At 33.6% G+C, this 10,038-nt stretch overlaps 1 protein-coding gene across 1 annotated transcript in view; it reads left to right on the top strand.

Moving 5' to 3' along the window:
• Positions 1 to 1,435: 1,435 nt before the first annotated feature.
• Positions 1,436 to 10,038, top strand: part of LOC117170637 (solute carrier family 22 member 3-like) — a 262,724-nt gene continuing 254,121 nt past the window's right edge. Inside the window, exon 1 of the mRNA XM_033357541.1 lies at positions 1,436 to 1,646. Within this exon, the coding sequence (XP_033213432.1) occupies positions 1,549 to 1,646 (98 nt within the window). The 5' untranslated portion in view covers positions 1,436 to 1,548. The remainder of the gene's footprint in view (positions 1,647 to 10,038) is intronic.

The following is a 10,038-nucleotide window of genomic DNA, read 5'->3' as shown; positions in this document are numbered from 1 at the left end:
ATTTTCAAGAGCGAAAAAAATCACGATGTCATATGAAACTTGAAATGTTTGGTATTGGATATTGTTGACAGATGACAATACGCCAATTAGCACAAATGGTAACTTCCGACAGTGCCTACAAGTGTGCCTACTGGCCGCTAAATGGCAATACCGGTTTCATATGTATACACCTGGTAGGTACAGTGGCGGTAAATTTTTAGCTCTATCTGGCAGCACTGCCTCACGGATAGTGAGAGACAAATGAAGTTGGACCCTACGTGGCATGACTCAGTAGCTGATGGACATATTTAACGTTAGGGGAGAGACCCTTATACCTACCGAGTGACAAGAGACAATTATTTGAAAATGTTGCTGGTGCCTATTTGCAAAAGTGTGGTAACCACGGCTTAATAGAATCTATTAATCACTTTGCCCAATTCAACATTTAATGTAGGTAATGACACAATTTTTACCTTAATAACCGCACATGTAACCGAACTCTCACGAACAGAATTTATTTAAAAGAAATAAATTATAAAATATTATTGAAATTATAATGAATATAATAATTCGATAAATATCATTTGCAGGTTATATGGAAAACCTGTAAACATAAATGCGTATTCATATGTAAGAAACTTTTCGTCTAAATTCATCGGTCGAAATTGTAAATCGATCCCTAACTTACCATGCCCAGTTTGCAAGCGGTTATTGTTGTGATTGCGCCTTTATGTTGTTTTGTTCAAGCTTCAAGGTCTCTAAAGAAACCCTTTTGGGTGTCTACGGGCCTCTGTACCTTCCTAAACGTACTTTCTTAATTTTAATAAAAAAAGTTAAAAAGAAATTGAATTTACACATATGAAAATAATACAAAGTTTTTAAGACGAATAATTTTGTTTGAGTTTCTGAAGGTGAAAAATGTTTATCCTATAATGGGAAGCAGAAGATATTCTCCCATTTAAAAACATTATTCTTCTTAATCCATTTTTTAGTGAAAGTTTTGTTTTTTCGTCTAATGATTGTTTATCAAGACATATAATTTTAATAAATATAATTAACAAATTTCTTGAAATAACGTGCAGTTAAGTACGTTACTTCCCTCACAGCAATATAGTATCCCGGGTTATCCCATTCGATAGCCCGTCGGATATCCAAAAATATACATATATCTATATGATAACATTTTTATTCTTAGGCAAGGTGTCATAAAGCAAAATATCTCCGATGAAAATTAGTAATCTAAAAGTTTGCTAAACCAAATAATCACAATAGGGATAATAGTTTTTAGATGTATCTAAAAACCATTATCCTATTTAACTATTTAACGATTTACATGTTTAAAATAGAGTTTGAATATTAAGTGGTTGCTGAATTTTTCAGATAAAAATGGACCTTTGGATAGCATTCAAGAAGCAATGGGGTCTATGGGCCCATGGCATATAGTAATTGCAATAGCAATATCACTTGGGAAGTTTCCAATATCCTGGCACCAACTTTCAATTGTGTTTTTGGCTCCTCCAGTTAACTTTACATGCACTTCACCATTTATAATAAATGGAAAATTAAGAAATGAGGTTTGTGAAGTTGATGTTGGAAATGGCACGTTTGAGAAGTGTATTCATTTTTCATATGACAGAAGTGTTTTTCGCGAAACCATTGTTACACAGGTTAGTATAGTTAATAGCAATTACCAGGGATTTATTCTGGTTTCATTTGTTCTTTAAAGTTATAAAATTATTGCTTGGAATTTCTGCGAGCCTATGCTTATTTTTATGCATTAAACCTATTATTTAATTTTTAAAATATTATAAGAGATTTAAGGAATTTTTAAGTTACATAAGAGTAGCTGAATAAAAGGTGAGCGTCCGTGTAAAATCTTTGCTGAATCTATTGGTAAAATATACTCACGTCCCGAAAGCAACCAGAAACACGTATACATTTCATATTCGATAAAAATAAGTATGAGATGTGCGCCTATGACATCATGGCGTTTTTCTCACAAACTTTTACTCTTTAAATGAAAAAATTCTCTTTAAATTTTTTCAGATTAAAAAAAATTCCTTAGAGTTTGCGAGCATCAAATTTTCATAACAGTATGATATTCGCAGTTTTCATTTTTTTAAAATACGTACTAATTTGACAGAAATTTTTAATCAATGATAATTGCATTGCCAATATAAAAAACTTTTATTTTGTATTAAATTGGAAAAAAATTATTTTGCGCCGGTAAAAGTCATAAAATTTACGAATTCTTATAAGCAGAGAGATATACGAGCACACGTTTATCCCTAAACATTTTTTAAGGATTGCCAAAGTTGTGAGACTTTCTGAATACAATATACGGAAAATATATGATAGAAGCGAGATCAGAAAGTTCTAAAGTTGGGCATCAGAAATAGTATATTGTGCACCGAGAGCGTAAACGACTGTTCTTGCTCGAGGTCCACACGGAGAAAAAGATATCGTACAATCATATCGCTAAACCTCTATATTGCAAGAAAGCACAATATGATAACGTACAATCAGGTCCTGGAGCTTTGTACGATATTATAATGCACTAATATCACAGAAGAAAATGAAGTTAAATTTTGTTGCTGTCGTCTGCTATACGACGTCCTTAGCAGCAATGGGAAAAAGGCAGAGTATGAGTGAGTTCGAGCTATAAATTGGGATACCAGATTTAAAACAATCTCAGAAAAAAGTAAAAAATTTCTGCAGGTAGACCTGCAACTGATGTTCGGAAAATAATTCTGAACTCGCCGATGCAAAATGTAACTGATAGATGGGAATCCCCACTTCTCTCAAATTTAATGAAGTGAAACGACGCTGGATAGCGCCGGCGTCGTAATTGTCACTACACCTCGAATAAAAATGGAGCGATTATACACGGAGAAAAAACTATCGCACAATGATATCGCAAAACCTCTATATTCCCAGAAAGCAGAATATGATAACGTACGATCAGGTTCTGAAGCTCTGTACGATATTATAATGCACTAATATCACAGAATAAAATGAAGTTAAATTTTGTTGCTGTCGTCTGCTACAGCGACCTTAGTAGCAATGAGAAAAAGGCAGAGTATGAGTGAGTTCGAGCTATAAATCGGGACACCAGATTTAAAACAATCACAAAAAAAGTACAAATTTACTGCAGGTAAAACCTGCAACGGTTAATGATTCAACACATTTTAGCGAAAGTTTCACTGAGGTTAGGATATCATTTAGCAAAAGCGCAAAATGTAACTGACAGATGGAAATCCCCATTTCTCTCAAATTTAATGAAGTTAAACGACGCTGGATAGCGCTGGCGTCCTAATTGTGGCTACACCTCGAATAAAAATGGAGCCATTATAAGGTGAAAGATTATCCAGGCAAGGTTAAAAATCGGAAATTATCTTCGATTCATGTAAACTCGAACCCTCGCGAGATCACAAAACAAGAAATACAATGTGATAGCGTAATAAACTTACATTCTTACGTTATAGATTGTACAATTATGCGGTATATAATGTAAAAACTTGCAACGTACGATGTCACGATTTTGCTCTATTATAATGCGATAATTACGATATATAATGCTGGAATTACGGTATATATTGTAATTCATGCGATATAGTTTTCTCAGTGTACAATGAAAGATTATCCATGCAAGGTTACAAATCGGAAATTATCTTCGATTCTTGTGAAGTTTATCTGGCAAGGTTAATTTTTGTACCGGTGAATCTTTCACCTAGAATCGATGTAAACTTAATCTTTAATTTTTTCTGTGATCGCTTTCTGACTACCCGAACCCTCACTAGATCACAAAAGAAGAAAGAAAATGTGATAGCGTAATAAACTTAAATTCTTACGTTATAGATTGCACAATTATGCGGTATAAAATGTTAAAACTTGCAATTTACGATATCACGATTTTGCGCTATTATAATGCGATAGTTACAATATATACTAGGCAGTCTGATAAGTACCTGCAAATTCTAAGAGATGGCATTAGTATTCACTAATGTGAACCATTTTCGTCGAGCTTGATCCTTCAAATGACGCCTGTCAAAACTTCAGCCATTTATGTTTACGCATTTACAAGTTACAGCACTGAGAAGCGACTAACCTCCGAGTTTTTTTTAATATGGAAAAATCTGAGTTTCGAGTTTTGATCAAACACTACTATCTTCGCAAGAAAACGATATCTGAGACCAAGGGCAAGCTGGATAAGTATTACCCGGACTCTGCACCGTCGATTGGAACGAAAAACGAATTTGTGTGACAACTTCCCAGCAGAATTTGGCATTATTTTCGCTTAAGCCGACCGAGTTTTTGCGCCGATTAATAACCATGGATGAAACCTGGATCCACGACTACACTCCTGAGTCAACGCAACAGGCAAAACAGTGGGTTCCACCGGGCCAAAGTGCTCTGAAGCGTCCGAGAACGCAACAATGGGTCGGAAAGGTTATGGCCTCCGTATTTTGGGATGCGCATGGCATAATATTCGTGGACTATCTTGAAAAAGGTAAAACCATAACCGGAGCATACTATTCATCATTATTGGACCGATTGAAAATCGAAATCGCCGAAAAACGACCGCATTTGAAGAAGAAAAAACCGCTTTATCATCACGACAATGCGCCTGTTCATTCATGCTTAGTTGTACAAGCAAAATTGCATGAAGTCGGCTTCGAATTGGTTCCTCGGCCACCGTATTGACCAGACCTGGCCCCCAGCGACTATTACTTGTTCCCTAACCTGAAGAGATGGCTCACCGGTAAGCGTTTTTACTCAAATGAGGAGCTCATAGCTGAAACTGAGGCGTATTTTGGAGACCTTCCGATCGAGTACTTTTCGGACGGTATCAAAAAGTTAGAAAATCGTTGGACTCGCTGTATCGACCTAAAAGACGACAGCATTCGCTGGAAATATATTTCGCCTGCAGCTGCGCATTTTGGAGGCATCTGGGAATCGGATGTGCGAAACGTTAATCATCATTCACGTCGAGTTTTGCTGAAGGTTGGTGACCTTCTCGGAATAACACACTAACCAGCTATGAATCTCGGTTGAAGCTACCCCCCCCCCCTGATTAATCGAAGCTTTGTCGGACTGTTGTTGTAACTAGACTCTCCACCCTAGACGGTTTGAGAGACTCTTTTAGTGAATTATTAGGAGATTAAGCAATAGGGCACTACAACTGCGGTGTAGAATATGATGCGGTAGAAAAATCAATTAACAAAGTCTGGGTCACTGATGCTACGGATATAATTTAGAAGTTGAAAACCGGTAAGTCTCATGAGTAGAAAGTACGTGTAACGTTTAAATCGAAAAAATAAAATTCGAAATGAGTAAATTCAGTTTTTCAAAAAACCGCAGAAGTTGCAATAAAGGCTTCAATAAATAAAGTTTCTTTTTAAGGAAGGCGCATTGTTTTAAACGAGAAAACGAAACTATGTCTGTTTTATTAACAATGTATTTTATGAGTTGTAATAGTATACATTTGTAAAAATTATATACAATTTGAGGGATAAATTTGAGTGCGAAGCACGAGATACGTAGTGAGAATGTGTTCATTAAAGCCGAAGGCGCCTTAACAAAAGAGAATTTACCATACAATCACCAAATGACTGTTGTCGATGCTTCGACCTTTAGTTTTAAACAGTCGGTACGGAAGTCTAGTAAATATAAAAAATAGAGCGCGGGGCGCAATTTATTATCAAGCGCGAAGCGCGAGAATCAACAGTCGCGCGTCCTAGGTGCGCCTAAAATTGCGAGCCGCGGGCACAGCGTGCAATGAGGATCTCCCCGCGAAGCGGGCGGATTTTGTTTATTCTTGTTGGATGGACTTTATTTTACTTCCTTCGTTATAAAACTAGTTTCCCAACTTTTTGTACATGGAAAGTATATATTATCACATACAAAATAACAAGTTTTAGGGGCGGATACACACATTAATTTGTTAATTTTTTTTTTGAAACTCGTCAACTTTGTTTTTGTTTTAATTGCAAAATACATTTTTTTTCTGTGAATTTAAATATTTTTAGTACAACTTTAAATATATGTATGGGTGGTTTACCGCCTTCATTTTTTTTACGTTATTCACCTTTCATCACGAGCAAACTTTTCCAGTAGGTTTGATCGAAATCAATTTCATTTTTATACAAAACTATACAATCGACTCTTGAGACCCCTATCTTTGAGGGGCTGTTTCACCCCTCAGAGTATTTTTTCACAGATAAACAAAATAACGACCCTGAATTTAGCTATACATATAGATTCGAAAATTGGGGAATTTATTTAAACAAAAGGAATTGTCCTATCAAAAAAACAAAAATCAATCAAGTTAAATGAAAATTCCTAAAAAGAACATCAAGATTTAATTTTTTTAAAAGCAGATAACGAAATCAAACCGTTGCAGCTAATAGAGATGACTATAATAAAACTGTTGAAAATATTCTCAAGAATAATATTCTATTTAAAAATATAAAAACAAGTATGGTTGCAGCATTAGAAAATAAATGTAATGACATAGTCAATAGATGGGAGAAAAAAAGATTGATTAATGATCAATGTTCAACCGCTTAAAAAATCACAATAGTGTTGTGGCAAAAGCTTATGCTCTTCCAAAGGTATATAAGCCTGAATTAAATTGGAGATTGTTTCTACAGTTGGTTCTCCTACTTACAATTTATCCAAATACATTTCTAATATTTTTAAACCAGTTTCAAAAAACACTAGTTCTTTTTTAAAAAATAGTTGGGAACTTAAAGATATTCTAAAAAATCATTATTGTACCTAAAACTCACTCAATAGTTTTCTTAGACGTTGTGTCGATGTTTGATATCATTCCGCTTGATCTTGCTTTAGATTGTATCAAAGAAAAGCTTATCTTAAATCATAATTTAACAAAAATAACTAAAAATGAACTATTAATAGCCACTAGAACTGTTTTCACTGGCACTGTTTTCTCTTTAAATAACAAATTCTATAAACAGATACTAGGTTATCCCATGGGTCGCCCTTATCTCCGGTAGTTTCTGATTTAGTATTATAAGATGTTGAAAAAAGGGTTCTCGATTTATTAGATTTCACATCCATCTTGTATAAAAGATATGTCGACGATATCATAGCAATTGTCCCTTCTGATAAAATTGACTTTCTTGTAAACGTGTTTAACGGTATAGAGGAGAGCATACAATTCACTCATGATATTGAAATAAACAGTGTTATAAACTACCTTGATTTAAAAATAATTAAAGCTTCAAATGGTAGTTTACTAACTAACTGGTAAAAAAACCGTCTTGGTCTGGGAGATATCTCAATTACAATTCACATAATTTATTTTGTCATAAAATCGGTTTAATCAAAGGTTTAGTTGATAGATGTGTCAAATTGAGTGACGTGCAATATAGAAAAGAAAATTTAAATCAACTAAAAACAACATTAGTATCTAACAACTATCCTCTTCCTTTGATTAATGACATTATCGCTGAGCGTGTGCATGAAATTTATAACACTACTAAAAATGAAAATAAATGGATTGATACTTTGAATAAATTTGATTTAAAAGTTGCGTTACCGTATATACAAGGTGTCTCTGAACGTCTACGAAGTTCATTAAAAAAATTAACATAAATATTTATTTCAAAAGCACTAACAGTTTAGATAACTATTTATTAAAGAAAAAAAATAGGGATAGCATTGGAAATTTGTCCGGTGTTATTTATATGATAAAATGCAAATGTTGTAATAAAGTTTATACAGGTGAAACTGGGAGATTAAAAACTAGAATTGCCGAACATGAAAGAGATTGTACAATTGGGAATTTAAATACGGGTTCGTCACAACACTCTTGGAATTCTAATCACTATTTGGATTTCAAATTCAGCAATATTAAAATATTAGCTACTCATAAAAATACTTATTAAAGACGTATTATTGAATCTATATTCATAAACAAATTTCGCAATATTTCTGTTAATTTACAAAATGAAATTTTAAATAATAATAAAATTTACCAAAGAATAATTAATTAATGTCATCTTAGTTTAGTTACAAAAAAATGTTTCTTTAAATTTAAAAAATTTAAATTTTATTCAAGTTCACGCTTCCTCATCAGTAATTCTATGGAAACTTGGCCAATCATTGTATTTCACCTTATATACTGCCTTTATCTTCTTCACCGATTTACCGCCTTATTTATCTCCTAGCCATATGTTCGTCGTTGTTCCAAGACACTTAGAATGGTTTCAAAACCGTTAATAATTTAGTTTTTACGCTGAAAAAGCCTCTTCCATTTTATGAGGCCTTATCCTTTTACTCATCCTCAATAATTGTTTGGAGTCTTACTTTTTTAAAACTTATAATAATGTATAAATTATTTAAAACATGACACAAAAAATTGACACGTATTGACTCCAAAATTGGAATGATTGTTGTTTCGCTTACAAATCGTTTTAAAATAAGGTATTATTTAAAAAAAATATTTTCTACACATAAATAATAACTTTTTAAAACTATTTATATTTATTTTTATTATGTATTAGCTTATTATAATTATTATTTAGATTCTCTGAAAAAGGCACGCAGTGATGCCGAAACGTCGTCGAAGTTTTAATTTGGTTCTAAAAATAAATGGAGTTGAAATGATAGCTTTAATTTGTTTTTATTTTGCCGTGACCGTAAGACAGAAGAAATAATTTTCTACAATTTATTATTGCATTGTCGGTCAAAGATTGGTTTGATTTGGTGTTTCCAAATCTTTACATCAAACAAAAATATATCTGGATTCGGCTCAGCCATACCTATACGTGATTTTCGAACTGAACAAGTAATGATTTTTAAACAATCAAATTGTTATGAGCAATTGTGAACGCAATATAAACAAATGTATGAGTCGGAAAATATTTTAGAACAGATTACTGGATACTTCAATAAAATAAAATAGAATGTTCATACATTTTTCATGATTTAAGGCCATGCGACGAGTGGTTCACGTGACCAGATTGACCATCGAGTTGAAAATTTGGACAATAAATGATAAGCACTAAGAATGGTGGGTCTGGCCCTAAATTTGTATAATTATGAAAAAAATTATTACCTTTTTTTTGTAAATAATTTTGTGTTACTTTTTTCATAATTATTAAAATTGAGGACCAGATTCACCTTTCTTAGTTCTTATTTATTATTCCGAACTTTCAACTCGATGTGGCGCTTCGTGTAAAAATAAGATAAAAAATAAAAAAATGTCCCTAAGGTAGGAATCTGGTCACGTGAACCACTCATTACATAGCCTTAAGGGCATGTGACACAGCCTATATTACCTATATTACCGATATTACCGACCTCACTTTATCAGTTCACTGAATATTTTTTTTCAACCTAAGAACTTTCTTTACAAATAAAATATCGAACTGAAACTTTAGAAAATGTATGAAAGTACAATGAAGTACGTTTAGTTACTTCATTTTGATAGGAACGTCATTGAAAATTATTTTATCTTTTTCTGAACCTCGCCATTTTTTGAACGTTCGAACTTTTTTTTATACATAACATATCGGTTTCAAACTTCAAGAAATGCAAGAGCCGAAATAAAACTATGTTAAAGTACAAAGTTTAATAATAAAAGATGTAGAAAGAAAAAATATTTCAACTATCCATTCTATCGGCATCAGCCGGTAACGGTGTAGACGAACATCTGAACTCCGGCGGCCACTAGTCGAGGCTCTAATAGCTGGCTCGTTCTACGTTGTGCGTCCTTCGTTGTGTGCCGGACATGGCCATTGGAAACACGGGACTAGCCATGCCCAGTGCAGTGAACCCAGATCTGAAACAAGACGTGGTCCAATACTATGACACGTCTATGTCCGTGTGAATATGGTAGGAGACGATATAAATGTCTAGGTTGCGCGCGCAACCGATTTCTCGTCTTCTGAATTTGAAAACTCGAAGGTGCACGATTGCCTGTCGGAACACTTCGGCGGTTCTATTCATATCTCTTTTTGCTTCGAAATAAAATGAAGAGATTGGGATTTTAATATTTCCAGATTTCGATGCTGGGCTGGCGTTTCTCAT

This window comes from Belonocnema kinseyi, chromosome 4, assembly GCF_010883055.1.
Source record: "Belonocnema kinseyi isolate 2016_QV_RU_SX_M_011 chromosome 4, B_treatae_v1, whole genome shotgun sequence".
Lineage (NCBI taxonomy): Eukaryota > Metazoa > Arthropoda > Insecta > Hymenoptera > Cynipidae > Belonocnema > Belonocnema kinseyi.
The sequence above is the reverse complement of the archived record's forward strand: the minus strand, read 5'-3'. Positions and strand labels throughout refer to the sequence as shown.